At 45.0% G+C, this 26,729-nt stretch overlaps 2 protein-coding genes and 1 long non-coding RNA gene across 6 annotated transcripts; 1 reads left to right on the top strand and 2 right to left on the bottom strand.

Annotated features, from left to right (window-relative positions):
• Positions 1-475: 475 nt before the first annotated feature.
• On the bottom strand, positions 476-10,125 carry LRRC73 (leucine rich repeat containing 73). 3 transcript variants are annotated; one of them, XM_079971442.1, is made up of 6 exons: positions 8,867-10,107; positions 8,176-8,336; positions 5,659-5,781; positions 3,139-3,239; positions 2,724-2,907; positions 476-1,018 (listed from the first exon to the last, which is right to left on the bottom strand). In XM_079971442.1, exons 1-6 carry the CDS (start codon positions 9,136-9,138, stop codon positions 948-950), a joined length of 912 nt encoding a protein of 303 aa, XP_079827568.1. In that variant the 5' UTR covers positions 9,139-10,107; the 3' UTR covers positions 476-947. The 3 variants fall into 3 exon arrangements, with proteins under 3 accessions (XP_079827568.1, XP_079827570.1, XP_079827569.1); XM_079971444.1 differs by having other exon boundaries at positions 9,927-10,093; XM_079971443.1 differs by lacking the exon at positions 5,659-5,781 and having other exon boundaries at positions 8,867-10,125.
• Positions 10,126-10,839: 714 nt separating this feature from the next.
• Positions 10,840-14,818, top strand: LOC307213515. 2 transcript variants are annotated; one of them, XR_013837543.1, is made up of 3 exons: positions 10,840-10,974; positions 11,369-11,703; positions 14,212-14,818. It is a non-coding gene; the product is annotated as an uncharacterized lncRNA (long non-coding RNA). The 2 variants fall into 2 exon arrangements; XR_013837544.1 differs by lacking the exon at positions 14,212-14,818 and adding an exon at positions 12,405-12,866.
• A 2,448-nt stretch (positions 14,819-17,266) lies between these two features.
• On the bottom strand, positions 17,267-26,721 carry YIPF3 (Yip1 domain family member 3). Its single transcript, XM_079969329.1, has 9 exons — positions 26,491-26,721; positions 24,542-24,742; positions 23,069-23,175; positions 21,787-21,832; positions 21,368-21,460; positions 21,012-21,143; positions 19,927-20,040; positions 18,704-18,827; positions 17,267-17,716 (listed from the first exon to the last, which is right to left on the bottom strand). Exons 1-9 carry the CDS (start codon positions 26,584-26,586, stop codon positions 17,595-17,597), a joined length of 1,035 nt encoding a protein of 344 aa, XP_079825455.1. The 5' UTR covers positions 26,587-26,721; the 3' UTR covers positions 17,267-17,594.
• Positions 26,722-26,729: the final 8 nt, after the last annotated feature.

Genomic DNA, 26,729 nt, shown 5'->3' with positions numbered 1-26,729 from the left:
AGAGATGCATTTTAAATAAAAGGACACATTCTACTCATGTAAAAACACGCTGATTCCCGGACTGTCAGCGGGCCAGATTGAGAAGGCAATTGGGCCGCATCCGGCCCATGGACCTTAGGTTGCCTACCCCTGATTTAGGCCATATAAGGCCTGGTTCACAGGAGCCTTCTGCCAACAGAAATCATCTTTCTCTTTGTGGGGGTTTTAGACTTTGGGGGGGGGGTTTAAGCTGCATTCTCAGCCCATTAGAGGCAGCGCAACAAAAAATGCATTACTATAAGGTTGCATTGTCTTTGTCACAATGCAACCTTATAGTAATGCATGGAAGAGAGGAGTGCCTGGCGTGCTCTGGTCTGTGGGGTCACGAAGAGTCGGACACGACTAAACAACAACATACGGTTGCATTATTTCCCTTAGTGAAGCTGCCTTGCTGATGTGTATTTAGAAAGGAAGGAGCCTCATGGCCACAACTGGGCCATTTCTGTGAACTTTATATAAAATTCTACTTAAGACATAGGTACAAGCAATAAAAAGTATCTGTTATACATAAATATACACATCTGAATAAATACAGCCTCCCGCAAAGATTAGTCAAGAATGGATGGTGCGACCTAAAAATACAGCAACTGGACAATCACAAGCAACTGACAAGTTGTGTGACACAGACATCGAGATTAACTTGGGTCACATCCCAGTGTGGAGCTAAAAGTGACTTCAGTAAGACACAGTGTGTGGATCTGCACTCAGGGCAGGCGCAGCAATTACACATAGACATTAGGCTTTCACACCCATCTGTTTGCCTAGTGCATACACTCACTTGCAAACACACAAGCACAGTACACATTCACACATGATATATGTGTGAATGCACTTTTTTTTTAAATAAACACAGTCTTTCCACATACATGGAAATGATGTTCTCATCAGAGGCAAAGGGAGTTTCCTTTTCACATCTCTGTTTCTGCTAGAAGACTTTCTCCAAGGCCTGAAGTTACCAAGACCATCTGGGAACTAGAATCTGTGAAATGGAGAAAAGATGGTTTTAGCCAATGAACAGGATTTGGAGGGGGACAACTGTGATTTGTAGCTGGATCCTAAACACAGGGTTAGGAAGACTCTATTATAAAGGGGAACATGAAGTGTTAAGTACAGTTCAAGAAAGCACCAGCTTGAGTACCCCTGAAGTGAAGCAATTGGCTATTAAATAGATTCATTTTATGCCTAAAGTGCATAGCACAATACTAACCATGTCTACGCAGAAGTGTCTCTTATTGAATTCAATGGGGCTTACTCCCAGATAAGTGGGATTACAATTGTAGCTGCAGACCATGACCACATAGAGTCCCATCCCCTCCCTTCCTCCCCAACTCCCTGGATTCCTATGTGCTGTTTCCACAGACAGGCTGTGTGGTTCCACTAGTCTTCCTTAACCTGGTGCCCTCCCTGTTGCCAGCATCTGCCAGTATGGTCAATGGTCAAGGATGATGAAAGTTCAAATAAGCACCAGGTTGGGGAAGGTAAGGGCTACACAAGCAGGCAGCTCCTCTGTTGTAATTATTGGGCTCCAAGTGCAGTATCAGAACACCCATTAGTATGTGCTGCCTCTTGATTTGAAGTCTGCACACAACAAAGTTTCCTTTTCCAAAATACACAGTTAAAAAGGAGGCCTGCTAATGTGAAGCTGGATTAAACTGTGCTTAGACATCCACAGTTAACTTGCTCTAGTATTTTCCTTTAACTCCTGTAATACGGAGACAACGGTAGCTCTCCGCTTGATAGGCACATGAGATGTGCTTAATAATAATAATAATAATAATAATTTATTTATACCCAGCCCATCTGGCTGGGTTTCCCCAGCCACTCTGGGCGGCTTCCAACAAAACACTAAAATACAATAACCTATTAAACATTAAAAGCTTCCCTAAAAAGGGCTGCCTTCAGATGTCTTCTAAAAGTTTGGTAGTTATTTTTCTCTCTGACATCTGGTAGGAGGGTGTTCCACAGGGTGGGTACCACTACCGAGAAGGCCCTCTGCCTGGTTCCCTGTAATTTGGCTTCTCGCAGCGAGGGAACCACCAGAAGGCCCTCGGCATTGGACCTTGGTGTCCGGGCAGAACGATGGAGGTGGAGACGCTCCTTCAGGTATACTGGACCGAGGTTTCCATAGGGCTTTGCCCTATAATTACACAAAAGAACCCAAATGGGATACCAGACTTTGGTTTTTGTTCAAACAGGAGATTATCACCCCTTCATAAGCCAATTTGTAGGGTTGATTTCAGAAAATCATTAGCAGCTGGATTGCATTTCAGTTTAGTGCTGCCAGTGCATTTGTGCTAAGGACTAGATTTCATAGTGTAGGAAAGTGTTTTCAACCCTAACTAAGCTCTATTCTAATATAAATACTGGGACAAAACTATATGCTTCTATGTGTGCATTTTAGCTCAGCTGGTAGAGCATGAGACTCTTAATCTCAGGGTTGTGGATTCGAGACTCACATTGGGTAAAAGAATCCTGCACTGAGGGGGGTTAGACTAGATGACCCTCACGGTCCCTTCCAACCCTATGATTCTATGATGCTATGGAATACCAATACTGAAATTTTGTGAACTTCAATTTTTTGAGGGCCTGAATGTCATGGTTTCCCATGGTCAGCCTCCCCCTTCCAGCTTCACCCCCCCCCCCATCTTCCTCCTCCTCCTCAGTGGAGGCCCCAGCAGACTTACTGCTCTGGCAGATCCAGTTGTTCTTCTCTCTTGCCATGACTTCACGAGTCTCCGTCTCGTCGTCTTCCTCACCCTCAGAAAGAAGGTCGGAGATCTGCTGCTGAAGTTCAGGGCTGATGTTGTTCTCTGCCAGGATCAGCGTCCGCAAAGCTGTTGGGTAGTTTTCCACCATATCCAGCAGGATCTGAACAGAACAAGAGTCGAGAGGCTGGTTGGTAAGCAACTCAGCTTAGAGGCAAGAGAACCAAGGACAGAGAATGCAAAGGGGCTCCAGTCTTCCTGACAAACTGCCCCTGAGACAGGGCATTTGGGGAAAGAGTGCATTTGGGGTAGATAAAAGCAGATGAAACTAGTCTGCCCACTTCCATGACTTAGAAGGCGAATGGAAGGCGGCAAAGGGCCATGTTCTCCTTACCAAGGCTGATTGGTTGGTGAGTCCCGTTCCTTCCAAGTCCAAAACCTCGAGGGTGCGGCTGGACGCAACAGAAACTGCCAGCATTCCTGCTATTTGGTCACCTAGACGGTAAAAAGTCAGGAGATGTTAGAAGACCTCACAGAGGCCATGTTGAATGCAGCCATTCCAGGAGTGGCAGAATTTATTGGGCAGTACAACAACCTCAACTCTACCAGCACCTCCCCACCCCCAAAATGGCACTTATTTAATAACGCCACAGATGCATTCAACAGGTGCAGTTTTCTAATCTCACTCAAAGGTGCTGCACCTGTTTAATGTCTGCCTGTTAAAGGCACAAGACACTGGGGGAGAGTGATCACATTATGCATCTGTTTTGCTGCTTCTGCTGCTTTTCTTTCTCTTCTTAAATTGGCTAAGGGGGGGGGAATGGTACCTCTGCACCTGGGGCAGCAGCACATAACCTCTAGGCGAGCTTAGTCTTAATTAGAAGGAGTTGCTTCTGGGCCAGAGAAGAAGCCTTCTGCCAGGCTCTCATTTTGCAGGGTAAACCCTGACAGCGGAAAGGCAGAAAGAAGAAAGGCCTCGCCCAGTTTTGAAAGGGCAGGATTAGGTGGGGTGTGCTGAGGAGCGTCTCACATTTGCTTCCCTGAGGCAGGAGGGATGGGGAGAGGAGAGAGCTGCCTGGTCTAGTCTCTTCTCTCACCAGCTGCCAATTCTGCTCAGGCAGCGCAGCTGCAGAGAGAGGCGGTTTCCATGGTAACCACTGCTGGGGCTCCTCTCCTCTTTGCTGTATTTGGAAGAAGATGAGGAGGCAAGGGCGGGGGAAGAAGCATGGTCTGACTCCCAAGCCCAGTGGCAGCAGCCTACATGGGGCTGCAAAGATAACATTCGGAGGATGGGTACTGCCACACTGTACACAGGAAGAGGAAGTGCACATAACCTAAGGCCTGTATGGCAGGCTGCTCTTCAGGCCTCCTCAGCTTGGAAGCAAGTCTCATCCCTTGCAGAACATGGTAGGCCGCCATCTTATATTCTCCCAGGCCCAGGCTGGCAATTGTCAGTTTCATTTCGTATTTTGAATAGCCAGGTTCTTTGCTTAGGCCTTTTTTTTATTTAAAAAAAAGTGCAAAGGTGGTACCTCTATTCCAGACAAAGGGGACACTAGTTTACACACATATGCAAACTCTATCAGGAAAAGAAAGGGGTTGTAACTCAAGGGCAGATCACACAGGCTGGCAAACATTTCTGTCTGAAATCTTAGAGAGCTGCTACCTAAGTACAGACCAGGTAGATGGAGCACCTCTCTGACCCTTCAGGTGCCTCTGGACTACAACTCCCATAATCCCTTACCATCAGCCATGTTGGGTGGGCTGATGGGAGTGGAAGTCCAACTTCTGGAGGGTGGCAGATTTCTCATTCTTGGTGCAGATCGAGATGGACCATGGTCTGACTCAGTAAAAAGCAACTTCGGCCCTCTGTGGGTGCTAGCTGCCAGTCATTCAGCAACTTCCAAATTGGACCATTGTAAGGCACTCCATGTGAGGCAAGGCCTTCAAAACTGTCCAGAACCTGAAAACAGTGCAAAATACTGCAGCCAGGGTGCTGACAGGTGGAGTGGTGGACTTGGGTACTACTATTATGGCCACCCTCATGTTGCCTTCCCAAAGGCGAGTAAGGAGTAGCCCAGCTTTGAGAAGGAGGTGTGAGGGCTCTGGCAAGGTCTAGAACCCTCCCACCTCCTTCCCAAAGCTGGGAAAGTGCTAACTAGGCTTTAGGAAGAGGGGGGACAAGACTCTAGGACTCTATCAGAGCCCTCATGCCTCCTTCCCAAAGCCCAATACCTTTGAGAGGGCGCCCCCCCCCTCAGCTCAGCACCCAGTGTATGCACTTCTCACACAGCCCTAAATCCACCCGACGGGTGTTTGGTGATTTGATTCCATCATATTGGTTTTCTGTTATCAGAAACTAATCACTACTGATTAGTTTCAAGCTCGATTCAAGGTGCTAGGGTTGGTTTTAAAAAGCCCTTAAACAGCTTTGGACCTAGGAGCTGCCTCAAACTCAAGAGGCAAGGCTGCTTTCAACCAGGGTCAGGACCTTCTGTGCTTTGGCACCCAACTATGTGGAATGCTTTGCCAAGTAAGATGTGCTGGGCCCCGTCATAATACTGCAGTTGCAGGCATAGCTTTTGACTGATTAATTCATTTTCTGGTAGCTTAGTATGATGGTGGTTGTGGAACGTTAAATTAGCTTTGTGTTTATTTTCAGAGAGTGTGTGCAATATTGGAATGGAAACTTGTTTCACAGTGTTTTGTTATTTTCTCTGTTTGCCGCCTTGAGAAATTTAAAAAAGACATAAAATAATGAAGAGGAAGGGCTGAGTTGGATTGTGATTGGACTTGCCCTAGATGTGGGCTCTTTAACAATCGTTAACCAAGCAACATCCCCACTTGTTTAAAAGAGAGAGAGAGAGAGAAAGAGAGACACATAAGCCACGCACGATATCCATGCTCCTCTCACCCAGTGGGTTGTAGTCCAAGTTCAACACTCGCACCTGGGAACTATGAGCCACTGCAATAGCCAGGCGCCCCCATCCTTTGCCTGTGATGCCAGGGTTAGCACTGAGAGTCAACTCCTTCAAACCTAAGGGAAGCCAAGTGAGTTTACACAGTCACAAGATCTCACTCTTGTATTCAGGATTATAATCAACTGCATACATACTGCCCTTTTCTTCTCCCTGCAGAATCATGGGTGTGGATTAAAATCTCCACTCCGCATTTTACATTTGCTTTAAAATACTACTACTACAGTCATACTTCATGTTACGGACGCTTCAGGTTACGTCTTTTCAGGTTGTGTCCTGTGGCAACCCGGAAGTACCGGAAAGGGTTACTTTCGGGTTTCACCCGCATGCGCAGAAGTGCTAAATCGCGCCGCGTACCTGCGTAGATACGGCGCTTCAGGTTGCGCTCTTTTCAGGTTGTGGATCCCATTCCCAACCAGAGGTACCACTGTACTACTACTACTGCTACTACTACTACTGCTACTAATAACCCCTGAACACATTTTAACCACTCTTTTGGGCAAACTATCAGGATGGTTAAAAGGACAGATTTCTTAAGAACTAACTGTGGGACAGTTGTAGGTTAACAAAAGTTGTATTCAGAGATATTAAACGTGTAGTTAAATTGTTGTCCTCCACCCTTTTAAAGGCTTCTTGGAGCAGAAGTGGCTCAAGTCATTTTGGTGGCTGGCAAAGGAAACTCCAACAGCACCCACATCCCCAAGGTTGATAAAAATAAAATAAGGGAAAGGAAAACTAATCTGTACCAAGTCATCTTGTGAATGCTTGATTAGAATTTGACATTTTGATGTTTTCCACACTCAGCACCTTTGGGAGAAAGGGTGGGACACAAATAATAATAAATAACAATTATATGTTCCTGAATGCCCTGCAACTTTGGCAGCATTTGATAACATGCTACATTTGCCCATGTGAACACACACTTCAGCTGAGTCTGATAACTGTAGACATAAATGTTGTGGAAACTGTTCCCAAGATAAGCATTGGGAGAACATGTTGTGCTAATTTTCACATGCTAACGGGCTACAAGCAGAATAATTTGCATCATACTTATAGAGTTAATTTTCTGGTATGATACTGTCTGAACGATGCCCTCATTTGTCTACACTAGAGATGGGAAACCTTATTATTTTTATTATAAAATATATTACCCGCCCTTCACCAGCAGATTCCAGGGCAGGTTAACAAAAATAAATCCCTCCAGATGTTGTGGACTTTTTCAACCCCCATCAATCCTAGCCAGCATTGCCAATGGTTACAGATGAGGGGAACTTTAATCCAAGAACATATGGAGGACAACAAGTTCTTGATCCCTGGCCTACAGTATCTGATCCCTTTCCCTCTCAGCCCAACCACAGAAACAGCAGGCCCCAAAAGAGGACAAAGTGCTATCACAAGAAGGACAAGAAGAAGCAAGAAAGAAGAGCTCTTTAAGGTGAAAGGATGATCTCATGCTAAAAGGCAGAGGGGCAATGTTTCTTTCTAATGGATCATGTTAAACACTGAGGTTCCAAATTTACCAGAATATACACAAGAGATCTGCAGTGCCCTTATTTTTCTTTCTCTGGATTTTGCTCTTGCAAGCCTAGTGGCATGCTTAATGCAGTAGAGTGGAAGAGGACGGCTGAAAACTCGGTCAAAGTATTATTTTCCAGTCCGCCAGTCTCCAATACTCTTTTCTCGAAAGACTTTTCATTTAGCTCAAGCTAATTCCTTGAGCAAAAAGTAACCTTTGGTGATATTTCTGAGTAGCACCAACAGATAAAATTCACAGCGATAGGGCATTTCAGAAAAAGGAAAACGGCTTTTAATGTGACAGCATCAAGTTTTGGTTGCAAAAAATAAAATGCAAAACAACTGCAAAGCCTACAGATCCTCACACTGACTTAGTGGGAAATGACACTGTTTAGTTCTATAACAGGGCAAAGTATAATTACTTCTATTCTGAATACCTTCTCTCCCAGAATGAGAATCCACTTATTCTTAGCAAGCCACAGATCCTTAGCCGACAGAGTAAATTTCACTATAATTTCACTTTGCTGAAAACTCAGTGCTACAATTTGTCAGGGGGTCTCTTTACTCTCTAAAGAAGAAAAATAATAGTTTAAAGGGATGTCATGAAGGCAGAGCAGACTTGTTCTCTGTTGTTCCGGAACCAGCACGCGGAAATTGCAGGAGAGCAAATTTTGGCTAGAGGTTAGGAACAGAAACTTCCCCAATGGTTAGAGCTGTTAAACAAAGAACAGGCTGTTTTGGGAAGTATTTAAGCGGAGGCTGGACAGCCATCTGTCAGGGATGCTGTGGTTGCATCCTGTATTGCAGATCCTGTACTGAACAGGGAGTGGACATTACCTCCACAACCGTTCCAACTGTAGAACTGTATGAATAAAGATCTGAAGTCCATTATGAGCTCCAGAGATATACAAGAACCCCACACATCCAGTTTTGCTTACCTGACTTGGCCCCATCAGGAGGGAGCAGTCCACAGATCAAGTTAATACCTTCATCACCCAGCATGCAGTCCCCTAAGTCCAAGGCCACTAGTGAGGGATGGATGGAGAGTGCTGGGTTCAGAAGAGCCAGACCAGCGTCTGTCAGCGGACTTCCGTGGAGGCTGTGCAAGAATAAATGGTTAGGAATTAAAACTATCGTTCCTCAAGAGTTGCAGTTGACTTCACCCAGCTCAAACTATGACAAAGAAATGCAGTAAATAAGTTAACAGGGGCGATTTATACCAACAACTCTAAAAGACGAAGAGTCATTAACGGAGTCTTTGAATCCCCGCTCCCTTTTCTGTCATGGTAGCAGATTCCTTTATCACTATGGTTTCCTCCCCACCCCACCCCCACCTGCGTTTCAGTGTCCTACTCTTCTTTCTGACACAACATACATAGCTTTGTCCTGGGTTTGCTGCCCTGAGATATACTGGAATTTGGTGGGGTTTGGACTACACAGATACACTAAACAATTTTGGAAACCCACCAGCAACAGCTGCAATCCTATGCACACTTACCTGTGAGTAAGATCTATTTAACATAATGGGGCTTACTTTTGAGTAAACATGCATATGAATCGGACTGCAAGACTTCTGCCAGCAGAACTGGGCACCTTTCCTCAAGTCCTACTAAGCAGAGGGCTACTCACAACAAAGACTGGACCGAGCGGTTGGTCTTCAGGGCTTCAGCCAGTTGCTTGACCCGATTGATATTGGAGACAATCCCCAAGTTAAGATTAAGTTGAGCTAAGGAGTGAGATTCTGCGACCCCCCTGCAGATGCGGCCAAAATCTCTGTCGGAAAGCTGACAGCCCCGGAGCGAAAGCAGTTTGATGGAGTTCTCTCTCAGGCTCTCACAGATATCCCGAATCTCGGCACTTGATAAAGTCTCCCCAGAGATCTGGATAGATCCCGGCAACATATTTATATCTTTGTGAATAAAACACTCTCAGCAGCAAGATAATCCGGATTTGTGCAAGCAACGTGCAATCCAGAGCAGTGCAGGGATTGCTTTGCAATCCGGATCAGAAGAGGTAAGGAGCGCGTTAAGGAAATCAGTGGACCGACGGTTGTGCAATCCTGTGCAAACGAAGCTGGAGGCCACGGTGCAATGTTACAATACCCGAATTCAATGTGCTATTCGGCTCAGGCCAGAAGACAGTACTTCTTGTACGCAGTTCAAATAGGTGCTCCTTAAAGCAGCTTTAAGCGTTGCGCAAGCCGGATCCGCGTAGAAACTTCTATGCGACCCGGATGCATCAAGGTAAATTCTGTGCAACTCCAAATTAAAGCATGTGGAGAACAATAATGGGTACTCTCTAAGATATGTCAAAAGCAGAGCGCTTTCCAGTCCCGAGCAGGGTTGTGAAGAGGGTAAGGTGAGCAGACCGGAATAAGATGGTGCAGGCAGATGCCAGGCAATGTGAAATAACAGGAGCAAGAAATGCAAATCCAAATCGGTGCCAGATCCTTTCTGGAATTTCACACGAATAGAAAAAACCGAGCGTGTGCGTGTGTGTGTATTCAGGCTTCTGCGCAATCGGAGAACAAACCGCCGTGTCCGCCGGGGAAGGGGTGGGGGCGGGCTGCCGTGCCCTCCAGCTTCAGTCGTTTATAAATGATCTTCCCCCTTCCCCGGCGCCCTCCTTGCCACCCACAGCAATGCAGCCTCGGTCGCTGAGGCTCGTACTGCCGCTCCTGCCGCCGCACCTGCTCCGCCTTCACTCCCGGGCCCGGGGCAGATCCGACGACTCCCGGGTGCGAGTCCCTCCTCCGGCCGCCGCGCCTGCTCCTCCTTCTCCTCCGCTTAGCGCACCGGCGGCTCCCGCGGCAGCGCCCAGCACATAGTGCCGGCGGCGGGACGGAGTCGCCAGCGCCGCTGCAGAGACCGGAGCTGCGCTGTCTCCTCCCTCCTTATGCCCCCAGGGTGCGCGTGTGGCGGGGCGGGAGGAGGGAGGGAGGGAGCGAGGGAGGGAGGAGGACCCAGCTTTGTTTGGCGTTGCGCCGGTTCCTATGGCCACAGCCAGGCACCGCAGCCTGCGCTCTTGCCAAGCCGGGCCACGCGGCTGCTGCCGCCCCGCCGCCGCCTCCCCAGGCGCGCCGTCCTGCCCCGGGCTCCACCTCCAGGCCCTCCCCGCCGACAGGGGCTGTGCGTGAGGCCGGGGCTGACGGGATTTAATCTAGATCCAGGCGCTCGGTTGGTGGAGGACGCCGGGGCCGGGCGGGGTCCTGGAGACCTCCGTCTTCCCTCTCGGCGAGATGCTTTGCGCCATCTCTTGGATGCGACTGTGCGGCGGATCGTGGGCCGAGCCGCACCCTGTGACCCGGAGCCCCAGACTGACCTTCAAGGGAGTGGGGTCGTGGGATTGGGACCAGCTTTTTCCCGCTTCCTCGGCAGCGATGAGAGAAATGAACTCTGCAGTTGCTCAGAGGCGCCCTGTTTTGACGGCGCAAGTTCCAGAGCAGGGAATCTGCCGCTTAGAATAGGTTCGGATGGGGGACTCTCCAAGAGTGAAAGGAGGCATGTCTGTTTTATGTGTCTAGCAGTTTAAACAGCAGCGGCAGCGGTGGCTGGTAGATCCTTCCCTGTTCCCAGCACCACGTTTCCAAAATGGCTGAGAAGTCAGGCTTGGACATCCTCCGCACCCCTCACGTCCAGGTTCTTATTCCCAGCAAGACCTCTCCTGCAGTCATAAAGACAATTCCCACGTCTTCCTTATTTTAATGGAAGTACTCATGGGTTGTTTTTTTAATATCTGTAAGTTTTTAATAGATCTGCTCTGTTTATATATAGTTTTGATTATATAAATGTTTAATTGTTTTTAATTATTGTTCTTTTCAAAAAGTTTTTAGCTGTTCCTATTTTATCTGTAAAACGCTTTGAGTCGCCGACAGGGAAGAAAGCAGGAAATACATACATACATACATTCAACTTTAAGAATGTCATCCACATAAGTTTATTGTGGGATTCATGCGAATGGGTGAGTAAAACACCCAAAATGATAGCAAAAATAGCTTTTGGTTCTCTGAGTAGCTCTGCTCTGCTCCTGTATTCATGAACTCTACAGGAGCAGCCAAAGGGCAGTACAGTAGAGGTTTGTACTGTATTAAAGGATTACACATCTCTTAATCTGTGTTTCATTTTACCTCAGCTTTAGGTGTAAGCAGAAATGGAGATGCAAGATAAAGCAAGGTCTGCAACTGAAGGAGCAGGAGTGTTAACCTTTTGTATATGAGTATATCCACCCAGAGCAGGCCAGAAGGACTTCTTACTGCCATTATGGAATGAAGGAATTAGGGAGGAACCACTTTGCCTTTCCTCCATTGCTGCTTAGAACAGTTTCCCAGAACACCTGTGTGATCCCAGCTCTCTTCGCTTACTTCAGCAGCAGCCTCCCCCAACCTGGTGCTGGTCGGTCCCAGTCAGCTCCAGCCAGCATTCCCAAAACATTTGGAGGGCACCAAGTTGGGGAAGGTGGACCTACAGGTAACTAGACCCATAATCAAGCCTAAACGTATGTGACTGAGTTGCACATTCTCTGCCTGTTTACAGGAGTAAACAGGCAGAGAATGTGCAACTCAGTCACCTACCTCTACTTCCTTTTCCTGCCTTGTGTCAGATTTTTAACAGTCAGTGCTTTTCTGTAACATTCCATATGCACACACAACTAATTAGCAAACTATTTATACTTCACTTAAGTGCCGTTTGCCATGTAGACTGAAGGAAAGTGAACAGAAGCAGCTTTTTGCAGGAACACAGATATGAACACATCTGATTCAGTTCAGGATCTGTTTACAGCTGAATTAGGATATTCCTGAAGGGGTTATTAGGGCAATGAGTACATTCTACTCAGCCACCTTCTGAATAGCTCCATCTGATTAAACCTGGGATGGTTGCATGAAAATCACGTGCTCTTCCAGTGTTCTAAACTGATGTTGACAGCTGGAGAGGGGCGGGGAAGGAATTTCCTTTAGTGGAATTAATTGTATGGGCCTCAGCTAAATAGATGGGTGCATGAAGGCTCTGTGAGCAATAGATCTCATCAGCCATGCCAAGTCTTGTTGAGTAGCCCATTCTCACTGTTATAATCCTGTCTCCTTTCTGTGCTACTACTGCTTGCTCCCAGTGATGGCTGCTCTTTGTTTTCTTATGGCATTGTGGATGTACATTCATGGTACCATATGAAGACATGGTGACCAGAAGCGCTGAAGTGCCCACAATCAAGAGGAGCTGCTGCAAGTGTGGAGGAAAGCCGTAGGTGTGAATAACTCTGATGACAAGTTCTTTTTTTTAGCAATAGTGGTGTTAAGGGATAGGTTGGAAAAAGGAGCCAGGAAACTGAAGTTCCTCTGCTCTGGCAGAAAGTTCAAAGGACAGCAAAGGGTAGGAGGCATTCATCCGCAGTATGCTCAGTGATGCAATTCTCTGCCCTGAGGAGTTTGTGGTCTAAACTAATCTAGCCATGATTTTGCTTTTCCTCAGCTGGAGGGTGGCAGCTGGTATTAAAAAACAGCCTGGCAGGCACAATTTTTACAAAGAAGCTTTGCTTACTTCAGCAAGCATACTGTGCAGGGCTTTTTTGGCTGCAGCTCTCTGCAATTAATTAAATGCTAGGAACGCAGAGGAAAGGAGCATAAACTCCTGCTACTCTCCCCTTCTTCTTGGGCAATGGGTTGTAACATCAAGGGCCCTAGGAGCTTTGTACCAAGGGGGGGGGCAGGCAGGCGGGGAGCAAAGCCCAGAGATAATGGCTAGAACAATAAATGATGAAAATGTTAGTGGGACTGAATGGGGTTGGGACTATTAGGATCATAAGCCATGTAAGTAGAGAGCTTTCTACATATAACTAATCTTCTAATGCAGAGTCCAAACTCCAAGCAAAATCCATTTTGTCTTGTAATTAAGAGGTAGAATAAAATAAGGACTTGAGCATTGGTTGCAGGATAAATGAGAAGAATTAGAAGACGCAGAAGTAAGAAACACAATATTGGGGAATAAAATAAGGACTTGAGCATTGGTTGCAGGATAAATGAGAAGAATTAGAAGACGCAGAAGTAAGAAACACAATATTGGGGAATATAATAGCCGCTTTGCAGTTTGCAATAGATGACCTGGCTTAGGACTTGCATTTCATTTGATTCTCCAAAGGCTGCACACTGTAACCAAAATAAATAGTAGGACAAGCCAGAGAAGACTCAGATGACAACCCCGAAGCTTTGACAATATGGTCTGCATAATTGATGTAATAACATCCTATGGCATGAAAGGTAAAGAATATCAGGTGCCTGCCATTTATCTGGTGATTGAACACACTCCAAATTATCCAAAGTGCTTCTGCCAGGAAGGTACTGGACTAGGCCATGTTAATGGTCTGGTTATATACAGTTTTAAAGATCCAGGGATAAAGGCATGCAAACAGTTCCAGTCTAGAAATAAAGCAGCTTCTTGAGATTTATGGTTCCTCACTAATATATTAATTAGGCCAAGCTGTTCATGATAGGCTTGCATTTCAAACCTTTCCTTCTTTTTTGTAGCTCTTCAGTTGCTGTTGAAACACTTGCCTAGCCTAAAATATTTGAAGCCAACATAATAAAATTAGGAAAAGGTAGCATAGAGATTTCAGCTTTGAAAAAAAAACCACCTTGATTAATATTAAGCAATTAAATCCCCACTTCAGATTTTTTTAATGATAACTAATCAGCCTCCATCTGAAAACAGATTGCAGGATGGTTACCAGGGTAAAGCAGTGAGAATGAAGCATCATTTCAGCACTTTGGACCAGCACATTATTTGAGACATGGATGTTACAACTCTGCAGCAAAATCAGTTGCAATTTTCAATTAAATTATGTCTCATTAGGAAGACTTTATTAGACATAATAGTTCAGGAAAGAGGACTCCAGGGATGTATCCAACTTCTGTTAAGAGGTCATCATTATTGCTTGCTAACTAACTGCTGACATCTTCCCCTTCATTCCCCACCCTTGCTTTGAAGGTGACAGTTCGTGATATCTTCATTACCAGGCCCATTTCTTGTCTGTTGGGATCTATGGGAGGGCTCATAGAATCATATAATTGAAGAGTTGGAAGGGGCCATGAGGATCATCTCATCCAACCCCCTGCAATACAGTAATATTTCACCCAACGTGGAGCTCTGATTGGGTGGAAGCTTCCATCATATCCATGGAGAGATTCTTGCTGCTGATGGGAGATAAAACAGCTTGGATCTGAACCTTTTGGGATTTGCCTGCTGGTTTCTCCCTCCCCTCCCCCCCTCCTTTGTAGTACAGTCCAACATGCTATATCTACCTCCCTGAAGCTCAGCACTGGAACCCCATAGGGACATGTACTGAGTCCCTACCTGTACTCATTGTATACATGACTGTATTTCATCTGATCCATCCACTGTAATTATTAAGTTTGCAGATATAATGGGTCTAATTACAGGTGGAGATGAATCAGCGTACAGGGGGGAAGTTCAAAAAAATATCTACATGGTGCTTAGAGAATAACTTGTACCTAATATTAGCAAGACAAAGGAGATGGTGTTGGACTTTTGGAGGAAGAGAGGGGAACTAGCCCCATTATATATCGGGGGGGGGGGGGGTTGTGTGGAGAGAGTCTTCCTTTAAATTCCTAGGAGTTTACCTTAGTGAAGACCTCACTTGGAAAAACAATATAAGGCCCAAGGAAGGCCCAACAGAGACTCCATTTTCTCAGGGTCTTGCGAAAGAACAATGTTAAACAACAATTGATGACCTCCTTCTACCGGTCCACAATAGAAATTGTCCTTATATTGTATCAGAGTGTGGTACGTTGGCTTGACAGTCACGGACAGAAAGTATTTACAGAGGGTGGTGAACACAGCACATGATATCATGGGCTGTCCCCTGAGCCTGCTAGATGACATTGAAAGGGATCGTTGCCTTAGGAGAGTGAGAAAAATTCTCAGGGACGATTCACACCCCGGCCAGCACCTCTTTAATCTTCTACCCTCAGGCAGGAGAAATATAAGTATAATCAGTCGTACCATCAGGCTAAAAAACAGTTTCTATCCGTGGGCTGTTAGGCTGCTGAACGGAAAATAATATAGTGCAACTGACTTTCGGGGTTGGTGTGTTGTGCGACAAGCACACATAGTGCAATGAGATTTGAGTGTTTGGGGGGGGAGGGAGGCTCAGATAATTTCATTGTACACAGGTTGTACATTGGCAATAAAGGTATTATTATTATTATTATTATTATTATTATTATTATTATGTTGCATACCACCTGGGAGGGCCCCTGCACCCCCAGGAATGGCTTGGGGAATAAGAGATGTATTGGGACGTTGAGCAGGAAGGTTCTACTAGGCAATCAGGACTCAAGCCGTGATTCTTCAGATCCAAGCCTGTGCACAGATGAGAATGCAGGGCTATGAACTGTCAGTGTATGTATGTGAGCGAGAGAATTAAATTAAATATTTTGAGTACATACACTCATTCGGATACTTGAGCCCAACCTGCATAGCTGTCCACCTGTCCAAAGTGTCAGCCGCTGGGCTTTTGGTGTGCAGTATAGGCCATGTGGAAGATACAGCAGCATTTTCCATCCCCCCCCATACCATTTCCCACATGGCTGGGTTATTTAAAATAAAGAATGTGGTAACCCTCCCATGCAGACATAGTTTCAAATATATGGTGGCAAATCTGGTAAAATTGTTCCAGTTGTTCTGACAGTACCAACTATTATGTTACCGTTTTCACCAATTTCCACAAGTGAGAATGGTTTACCACCATTACAAGTTTTATTCCCTCACTGGCTAAGGTACTTTGTAGGAAACATTGGCCTTATCACATTGAAACCCAGTAATCTGAAAAGGCACTGGAAATTCAGAAGGATTTGTAAGGTTCAATATTCATGATACATCCATTAGTGTTAAGAGTTGCATTTTATTTATACCATTTTTTCAAAAAACAGAAACCTTTAATCTTTTTCTTGTTAAATGAATCTCAATCCCTCTTTTCTATATCCCTGATTACGTACTGGCTCCTTAAAAAAGAGAGAGAATTAGACCAGGGCAGAAAAATAAATGAAAGTGCTTTGTGTTCTAATGGAAATTGTGAATAGAATGTACCATGCCACATGTTTCAGCAAATGTAACCTAACTAGTTATGGTAATTATGGTCTGAAAAAGGCTCAGCTTTCTGTCATCCAGAGATTAATAGATCTGGATTTTTATCTGAGAATTTCAGCTGTTAAGTCTTGCTCTTCACTATTCCAAAGCAATATTCCTAATTATGTAACTGTGAAGGCTTCACACTTGTCAACATTAACTAATTACAAAGATAGGACAGCATTTAAGTTGACTTGTTTTAATGATCTGCTCTCTGCTTCACTAACTGGCCAATTTAATAAGATTCTGCTTAATGAACATCTTTGTTCCAGTGCAATCAGAGGCTTGTGTCTAAACATGTTATATTCAGAGACCTATTGAAATTAATGGGCCTAAATTAGTCATGTCCATTATTTACAATAATACAACTCAGTAAATGGAATATGTGGGTTATGTCCTTTTGTTCTGCAATTTCTGTAAGGAACCCAGAGAGATTTATTCTGTATTAATAACTCAGAAAAGCCAGTGCCACTGGTATTTCTTTTTAAATGATGACTTTTTCCTTATTATTGAAAAGTAGCTAAATTCTGCCCTTAATTCCTTTCAGGCTCTTATGCAAATTTATCTGTATTCTTAGACTAAATCTCCAGATTTAGGAAGGAGAAAGTGTGGAGGACAGCAGCAGCTGGGAGAGAACACCACATGGACGAGGGGGAATTAAAAGAGGCACAAAGGGTTGACCACTCATATTAATCTGAGGTCTGGACAGGCTCATAGCCTGCCATTGTTTGCATCAACCAAAATCAAATGCTGCTCACTTGAGGGAAGCAACTTGGGCAAATGAAATTATAACCCCCGTTTTGGTTGGATTTTAGAACATAGCAGGAGAACAAACAGGACAGAACTATCTGCTCTGCTCTTGACGAGGGTCCAGTGGAAGAGATTGCTCAGAACAGACATCCATTAAATTTAATTCTTCCCTCAGCAAAGAAGAGGATTACAAGTACACAGGCTAAAGAGACAAGAGCAAGAACAAAGGGTGTATGGAGGAAAGTGAATGAGCTATGCAATCCAAGCTAAGTGGGCCAGAAAAAGAGCTTTGCCCAGTACAATCTGGCCAAAACCGGACAAATACACCTTCTCTCTCTTCTGCTGCTCTCCGTTTCCAAGGGGAGATCTGCAGATAAAGCCAGGTCCTGCTCCCGTTACTTTGTCCCTTTCCCCAGGTAACAGCAACAGAGTACATGACCTATGTAGAGGCAGGGGGCGCACAGTCTGTAAGGCTATAAGTTAAGTCCAACTGCTTTGGTTGTCATGTTCCGTATCACAGAGGAAACAGCTGGAATGTCTCTGGGAACTCTCTGAAAAGGAGGGATGTTGGGTCCTTCCAACGTGTCCAGGATGCCTGTGAGAAAAGGAACAGGGCTAGTCAATATTAAACGTAGGCTGTACTTACATCAGTTTTGTTTCATATTACTCTGGCCCTTTGCTGATTCACAGCATTAATATCTTCAGCCTCCTCCTATACGCGTGTGTCTTCCTGGATGTTATTTTTCTCAATACACATCAAATCTGCAGTTCAGTGAAGCGGTGGGTCTTGAGATGGAACTGTGTATATAGCCAGCTTCCAGAATCATGGTGTAGCTGAGCACTGTGCTCTTCATAGCAGATGACATTAGGAAAGTATTTTGCTACATGGGCAACATGCCGCAGATTCACTCTGCCCACCAAGGCAGAGATGGGGCAATGCAAGACTGCTGTCGGTTCAGACTGAATAAAGTTCAGGATTTGATATGATAAGCAGTACAACTGTTGCAGATCACAAGACGCTGAATACAAGTGTTAACATAGCAGACTGTACAAAACGTCAACTGTTTCAGTGCACTCTCAAAGTTGCTCGAAAAACAGGCCTCTACCTACCTGATCAAGTTCCATACTGAGTAACACAAACAGAATCTACTCCCTCTCAGACATTTTAGGGACTCGGAATTCATTGCTTTTATTTATATAACATGAGTGTGTGTGAGAGAGAGAGAGAGAGAGAGAGAGGGAGAGAGAGAGAGAGGTGACTACTTATTGAGTTTAAATGTCATATACACCTGTGCATATACACTTGTGACAAAAGTGTGACATTTACCATGTACAGAAGTTTCAGCTCTGAGGGAAAACCATTATGTGTGAAAGGCCTCAAAGAAGGAATGGGGCTCAGACTATATAATTTATGAAATCCAAGTAGTGATCTGCTCACAGGGAGTGGAAGACACGGCATGAAACAGAGAATCCTTTGGGTGATGTTCTCACAGAGAACATTTCATTTCAATAGGACGAAAACAACAAACAGCTGGAAGTGTGTGCTTCCAAAAACTTACTACCCAACATTGATCTCTCTTACCTTCTACAACCTTGTGATAAGCGAAGTGCAGATAAAGGAGGAAGAGCATGTGCAGGGCAGCAAGTGCTCCACACAAGATGAGTCGTTGGGTATGCCCCACTGTGCGTGACACCAACACAGCAACCTAGGAAAGACAGATCTCATAGGTTTCTCAAACTCTGGCTATAAAACCAAAAGTACAAATGCATAAGGCAACAGAGCTATCATTTCCTATGGCAACATTTCCCACAGAATTCACAGGCCTAAGAGGTACAGGGATGTGTGGTTTGGTTTCACATGGATGAATACACTTTTAAACCTCTCAATTCCTTCTTTAAATATTTCCTATAGCCGTGCCTCCAAGTACCATCAGAGTTTGGGTATTTAAACCAGATCTCAAGGGCAACATGTCAATGCCAAACGGAGGAAGCAACTGTTGCCAGCTAATATGACAAAATGGTGCATGAGGTTAACAGAGGCCTTTGGAAATCCACACACCACTAAACAAGAGTCAGTTCTTATGTGCTGAAATGGAAACGAGATCCTTAGTTTCAAAACACAACATCTTTCAAGTCTCCCGTTACCTATAGCCACAACAGATCCAGGGGGAGAGAGATTCAACCGTGTCAGAAAAGCACTTCCACCACCAGACCTGTGATTCCTTTTGTTAGTATTCTTTATGTGTATTTGATGGATGGCTAAAGTAGCCACCATTGTTGTCAGCATCCATCTGCCCCAACAGACAATGGAGTGCGCCTCCAGGGGTGAAGGCAAACCACTGTGTTAACATCACCAAAGTGACCTCCCTGGGGTGCAAGTATGGGCAGCGTGCATGGAGATCTTGGGCTGCCCAGACGACAAGACCTTCCCTCTCAGCCTCACTGATGTGGTCCAAAGAAAAGCATAGCAGTATGTTTGGAACCAGCTTGACCTCAGGAGTTGCCAGAAGGAGGCATACAAGGCACCATCCAACCAGAAATAGCCACTATATAATATGGTTTTAATGCTATTCAGTCAACATACTTGGAATGATAGAGGTGCTAATTTTGAAGGAGGCATTCAATGGCTGATGAGTGCATAATACATTAAACATTTCATAACCTAGGGCAGGTATACACAATCTACGGGATGCTAATAGAAAAAGAGATATAGAAGGAAGTGGGGGTGGGGGGAGAAAATGCAGCTACTAATTCTTCCATATCTCTGAACAACTCCTAAAAACTGATACACATGCTGTTACTCACCATTCTTAATGTGGAGAGACCGCCAATCACCAGCCAGAAGATATAAAAAAGGGAGTGGAAGTGGATGTTGTAGGTGACAAAGAGGGTGATGCAGTGCCCAAAAAGTCCATAGCCCTGTGTGTAGGAAGGGAACCCATTAGAGACAAGCATGAGGGCATGTGAAAACCTCCAAGCAGAAGCAGCAGTATATTCTGACTGCATTTTCTCACACAGCCTAAAGTGCCAGGAGCTGTACAAGTCAATGTACTGCAGCTGAATGCCAGAATTATGCCTGGCGACTAGAGCTATTAGACAAATGTCAGATTATGCCCAAGGCATGTCTGAATATATTATGGGGTTAATCACTACAAAGGCCTGGAGAGTGTTTGGAAGCTAACGAGAATGGCCTAATTTCACAGTCATTGTCCCTTTCCAGTTTATTTAAAGCATTATTTAAAACATCTCTTTAACCAAAGAATATCAATGACGTGACGTATGAAATAAAAAGCCACCTCACCACTGCACTCAAATCAACCCCAAAGAAGAGAAAGAGCTGTTGCTCTACACTTGGTGAAGATACAAAGCCAGCTACTAAGAGGGAAATTTACAGTCCTCCTCTTTAGACCACGGCTGGGGAACTTCTAGCCCAAATGCATCATTAGCTTCCCCAGCCTTTCCTATTTGACCCACCAGACCATTTTGGTCAAGCCATGCCCATCTGTCAATCATCTGGTATCATGCATGATGTCAAATGCGTGCATGTAAAAAGGTGGCTGAGCCAATAGGGCCTTTTGAAACACTGTGCACCTGGCTTCTGAAGCACTGGTGCTCAGATGTTTGTCAGGAGTTCAATGCACAGTGGAAAGCTCTTTGCAAGCACCTGCTTGAGGATTTGATGTCTCAATGGTCAACTGACTATTGGGTCTTCAAAGCGCTGTGTCACCCGATTTCACATGGATGCCAGGTACCTGCCCATCTCCTGCCTAATCTAGCCCATAGGGTTAAAGGAGAGTAAAATTGAGTCCACTGGCTGGATCCAGTTCCCCACCCCTGCTTTAGACACTCTCGGAGACTGTTAGTTGGTTGGAGAGCTTATTCTTACTTACCAATAGCGACAACATTTGGACCATGGTGATCTGAGCATTGCACAAGTATGCCAGGAAGTAGATGAAGGAGGAGACGCCTATCCAATAACCAAAACAGGTGCCAATTGCTGTACCCATCAATGTGCCTTCCCTCTGTTGAAAAAGCAAGAGAAGCTAGAGGAGCACTCTTTTCAAACTGGAATGGGACTATCAAGCAGTAATTGCCATGAAACTCAACTGGAGTGAAGTCTGTAGTAGTAATTATTTGCACCTCATACTCTCTCTCACCATAGAACGTTTAAGATACTGCAGAAAGTTCAAAAGCTAAATAAGGCTCTGGATAGGAACATGTCAGGAAAACCAGCTCCTTTGCTTACAATGATAGTATCAGATGTCTTCATTCCATGGAGCAAGATGGCCACCAATGTGAAGACCAGCATGAGGGGACCATAAAGTTCACCAGCAATCTTCTATAAAAGAGGAAAGGTGTAAGTGATCAGTTAGGTGGGATTTTAATGACGGATTAATTTGTGAAGAGGAATACAAATGCAGAAAGGGAACAACAAAAGTATGGCCCCACTATGTCTGGAATAGGAATTGCAGTCAACCTGCCACAAAGAGCTTCTGACCTACTGATTCAACATCCGAGGACACACCAATGCACATCCACACTGGGACACAGGTAGAGTACCTCACCAGCTTTAGAGAGGGGGAAAGTGAAGCAGAGCCCCAACTAAAAGCTCCCTGCTCTTCTGACACAAAAAACGTAAACCTATTATCTACCACACAAACTCACCTGGGGGAAATTAATCATCTTAACAGGTATCATAGACTCCAACAACCTAAACGAGAACAAGGTGTGCACGAGAGAGTTAATAGCTATGAACAAACGAACAAGCAGCAAGGTCTCTTAGGACAAACATCTCATTAAAAATTCACATGCAACTCTGCTAGACTAAAAATCAGGCTATAAATTTAAAAAATAAATAAAAATTAACTTATGACAGATCTGATGCTGTAGATCAAAATGTTAATGATGGAAGGCTTCATATCTTAACATACAATAAAAACTTAATGTTGTCATTTTGCAGTTCACTAGGTGTCTGAGTGTGATGACAGACTTCTAAAAGCTGCTGGGACATCGTAGTAGCACAGGAGTGTGAGAAGGGAAGTGGAGGAGTGAGACAGAGGTAGGTTGGTGGGTTGTTCAGGTGAGCCATGGAGGAACCATCAGGCAGGACAGGGCAGCTTCCCACCAACCATCCTGATCTGCCACCACCTCCCTCCTCTCTGCTGCTAAGGATGAAATAGTGTTCCTAGTGAGGCTGGCAGTATGAGCAGGAGAGGGAGGGTGGGTGGGTATGATGAGGTCTAAAGGTAGCAGAGGTGGTTGGCAAGGTTCATGGGAAGGGTTGGCGAGGAGAGAGGCAAGAGCATGGGTACACCCCCAGTCTCATTAAACAATCCACACAGCACACCACTAAAATGGATACAAAGCCTGGGGTGGTTGGTAGGTGGGAGATATGTACAACCCTGATCCTGTCTAATTTGCAATGGAAGTAAGAGTTTTTTAATTGTCTTCCTGTGGTTAGTTCAATAGTCACGTACAAGAGAGGGAGCCCAACAGCAGTTTGTGCCTTTTAATAATCAGTACTGTAAGGACAGATTAAAGGAACTCTGATTTACATTCATTTGATAGGGCACACAAGGCTAAGCAATTTGTTGAACTGATACTACACAGCCCTGTTTTGCTGGTGCACTACCATCAAAAGATTGAAAATGAAAAAGTTCGGAATAAATGGTTTGAGAAATTTCAGCACAGCTAGAAGAATTCTTGAACATCTCCCCCAAAGCTGCATTATAAAAGGCTGGTAAGCAAAACAGATGTGTGGTACGGTACTTGTCTCTATAATCTGAACAGCCACCTTAATAATATCAAAGATGTGGGGTGCCAGGCAACTGCTTTCTTAAATGAATTGTGCTTCTGTTATTAACATAATAAACAGCAGCCTTAGGAAAGCCATTGGTAGACAAAGCAAATCTGGAAAAGTGGAAGGAAGAAGCTGCCATTTGCTTACCTGTTCCGAACCTGGTTTGGCTCAACATCAAAGTAGGGCCTGAGGATATCAATGTTGGCATAGAGATTGAAAGCCTTGGAGGCTTGTCTCTTTCCTGCTTGCCACATCTAGAAAAGAGAGATTGTAAGAAACTGAACTCTCCTTTTTTGGTGCTGGTGACTAGATTATTGCATTGAATACTACAGCTTTTGCGCAGGGATCAACATTCATGCCATATTTTAGAATGCACCAAACACCAGTGATCTTTGTAGTTGTGCAACAGAAATTTATGCTGCAATGAAAGTTAAGACAGTAGCTTGGAGCTGTGGGTAGGGAATACTACCTCTGCAATTGAATGCGGAGAAGGCTCAGGCATGTTGCTGATTCTTGCTCAGTTTCTCACGAGGAATGCAAGATTGTGAAATAGAGGGGGCGCCATGCCTGGCCAGACCCAGTGCCAGACACGAAGCCGTTGGAGAGTTAACCAGAGAGTCCACAGGTTGAGGACCTTGAGGAGCAGGCAGGGACTCATGGACCAGTGCTGAGGATCCTTTCAAGGGGCCCTGCTGAAGAACCCTTAGAGCTGTCAAAGGAGGAGGTGAAGCTACCCATCAGTTCTTGAGAATGCTGGTGCCAAAAGGGGCAGGTTGAAGAGGAATGACATAGCATGGGTCTTTGGACCCAAAGCCATGGCATGGCTTGTGAAGCATCTACTTGTGAGTCCCATAGAACTCCTTTACTACCAGCAGTTGTGGTTAGGGTGTGGTCTAGGAAGCCAAGATATAAGGTCTCCCTCTTGAGCCCCATTGGAAACAATGCAGGTCTTCAACGCCTTTCCCGTGCCTGAACTCCTGTGATATTCAGCTTTGGCTGTTGCCTGACCTTTCCTCTGGATCACATTTTGGAACTAGACTGGTTTCCAGTGCTTGAATTTGGCTTACTTGGCCTGTGCTGCACCTTCAACCCTGCTGCCCTTATTGAGTGTTTCACGAAGAGGCTTCTTCCTCTTGGGATTGAGACTCTAGCCCCGGAGGGAATCCCCTGGAGCATGACAGGGGGATATGCAGTTATTTATTTTCATAAAATTTATTTATATACTGCTTGATTGTAAAAAAAACACATGTCAAAGAAGTTTACAAGTCTAGCTTATGTTTCTCCAACCAGAAGAGAAATAAACGGTCTGTTTCCTACTGTATGGATTAAAAGAATAGGAGCTAAATCTAAATTTGGGTAATAGGTTTTTATAAATCTTGCATGCACTGTCTTGCATGCATATAACAAGGCCTGTGGCCCATGTGCAGGTCACAGAATATATGTTGTCCATCTGAGAAAGACAAATGGGAACATTGAACGCAAGACTATGCTTTGGAAGAAACGCCAATCATTGTCCTTAGAGGATTACAGTCAATGAGCGTGCAGGAACCAGCAGTCTTCTGGGCTTAGAACTTCTTCACAGCAGAGAAGCAAGAACAAACCAATTATAATGCAGCTTACCTGATCAGCTACTTGCCGACCCAACTGACTCTTAAAGCCCTTCATTCCCAAGAACTCGCCATCTTCCTCATCTGCAGCTGCTGCCTCTGCGTCCACTTCTTCTTCTTCCTTCATGCGTTGGTGTATCTCACCCATGTCTTCAAAACTGGAGCCAGATGTATCATCCATATTTTCCATATCAATTACAGCAGAGGCCCCGCCCTGAATAATGCAAAGATATGCAAAGCATTAAAGGTAGCTGGGTGCCATTTTTTGTGCCTGGCTGACACACAAGGATTACTAAAACGCATGTGCTTTGAAGCGTCAAAATAAATGTTAAGGATAGACAATATGTTAAGGAGTTTAACAATAAAGAATATTCTTATTGTAAACACCAAATTAAACATGTATTAACAATTTCTGCTAAAAATGTGACATTAACAATGTGTCACTTACGTGAATTGCATATTAATTCATGCTTATCAAAATAATACATAAAAAGTGGTGCCGACCCCCCGCCAGCAAATGGCGACTAGACATTCTGTTTGGACGTTCACAACCCAGGTCCCAGGGCTCCTAGCATTTCTATCCCAGTTTCTAACACTGGCTCTCACCCAAACCAGTCTGTACACTACAGTAATTATGGGTGCTTTCACTGCTTAAAGCAAGGCCCTGATGATCAGGAAGCAGGCCTTCTCAGATACAATCCCACACCTCTGGAACGTTCTCAAGGAGCCTCGCCTTGCTCTCACCTTAATATCCTTGTGGCACATTTTACTGAAGTTTTGAATATGTTGTAAGCATAAATATTCATAGGACAACTTAACAAAGCATAAAATGAATGACATTTTACCTAAATAGTGGCACAATTTCCTGATACCTGCTAGTCAAAATTTCACATTTTACAATATGCTGCTTCCCCACCTCTCCCCTACATTATATATGGGTCCAACTTAAACTTAAGAAAAAACTTTCTGACACTAAGTGCTCTTTGACAGTGGAATGGGCTCCCACGGGTTTTTAAGCAGAGGTTGAATGGCCATTTGTCATGGATGCTTTAGTGGAGATTCCTGCATTGCTGGGGATTTGGACCAGAAGACCCTCAGCACTCCTTCCAACTCTACAAGTATATGATTCTATGACAGAAGCCATAAGTAATACATTGGTAGACCTGGCATCCATGCCTGGAAACTAGAACTGACAGTCAACTGTCTCTTGAAACTCTTCCTCCCTGAAGTACATTTTGGTAGGATATATATATATATATATATATATATATATACATGTATAGATTGCAAAAAAACAAAAAACATTTTGCAGTCCTCCAATTCCTCCAATACCAGATGTAGCAGTCTCAAATGAACTCAGCAGGGCTGGAGGCAAGCAAGTACCACTTATGGCTGCAATATTAATCCTACTTACCTGGGAGTAAGCCCTACTGAATTCAACAAAACATACTTCTGAGGAAACATGGTTAGGACTGTGGTGTACGGCCCTGACTGACAGCCGCCAGCTATGAAAATAATTACTGCTTCTCACTACTTCCCCTAACTTTCAAGTAGAAGACGAGCATTGGAAGCAGGTTGGTGGGTTGTTGTGGTTGGTCTTAATACATTAGATAGACAGACAGATCTCCCTCTTTTGTAATTCTAGCCAAACGCTGCAGACATAAATGCCACCTATGAGTTCTTTTACTCGGACTGAAGCTGATCTGTGGGGTTGGATCTGACGACAGTTTACCCCATTCCTCATCTAATATTGTAAATTCCATAGCATCTTGGCGGGTTGGTTGATGGCTTTACCCCGAACCGGGGTAATTTTCCACGATTATGTGAAGGGTGGCAGTTACTCCGGGTTAAGTTACTCCGGAACAGGGCAGCAAACGTAACCCGCAGGGTACATACACCATCGCGGATGGGGCTCTATCCTGCACCCCTTTTCTCTCCTCCCTCCCTCCCTCCTTCCCATACCTGCATGTTGTCCTCGAAGGCTCCCCACTCCGGCGCCGCCCCAGGACTCCTCGCCCCTCCGGCGCCTGCGGCCGTGGGCACCCCGGGTCCGGACATCTTCCTGCCACCAGTTGCGGGGAGCGAGCAGGCGCCCGCCCTCCTGCCTCACCCCACTAGCGGAGGATACAGGAAACCAGGGCCCCGACTGGAGATACAGGGAGAGGGACCCGGATGTAACGAAGCCAAGGCAACCCTCCCCA

Source organism: Podarcis cretensis (assembly GCF_951804945.1).
Source record: "Podarcis cretensis genome assembly, chromosome: 3".
NCBI classification, from domain to species: domain Eukaryota; kingdom Metazoa; phylum Chordata; class Lepidosauria; order Squamata; family Lacertidae; genus Podarcis; species Podarcis cretensis.
The sequence above is the reverse complement of the archived record's forward strand: the minus strand, read 5'-3'. Positions and strand labels throughout refer to the sequence as shown.

Bases quoted from the DNA above. Each gene is read 5' to 3' on its own strand.
- YIPF3 (XM_079969329.1), bottom strand. From the start codon at position 26,586: ATGTCCGGACCCGGGGTGCCCACGGCCGCAGGCGCCGGAGGGGCGAGG. The intron at 21,833-23,068 runs GTAAGCAAATGG...GTTCTCGTTTAG, and splicing joins CCAAACCAGGTTCGGAACAG to GTTGTTGGAGTCTATGATAC. The intron at 21,461-21,786 runs GTGAGTTTGTGT...CCTCTTTTATAG, and splicing joins AGATGATTAATTTCCCCCAG to AAGATTGCTGGTGAACTTTA.
- LRRC73 (XM_079971442.1), bottom strand. From the start codon at position 9,138: ATGTTGCCGGGATCTATCCAGATCTCTGGGGAGACTTTATCAAGTGCC. The intron at 8,337-8,866 runs GTGAGTAGCCCT...ATTCTTGCACAG, and splicing joins CGCTCGGTCCAGTCTTTGTT to CCTCCACGGAAGTCCGCTGA. The intron at 5,782-8,175 runs GTAAGCAAAACT...GGCTTCCCTTAG, and splicing joins TCCTGATGGGGCCAAGTCAG to GTTTGAAGGAGTTGACTCTC.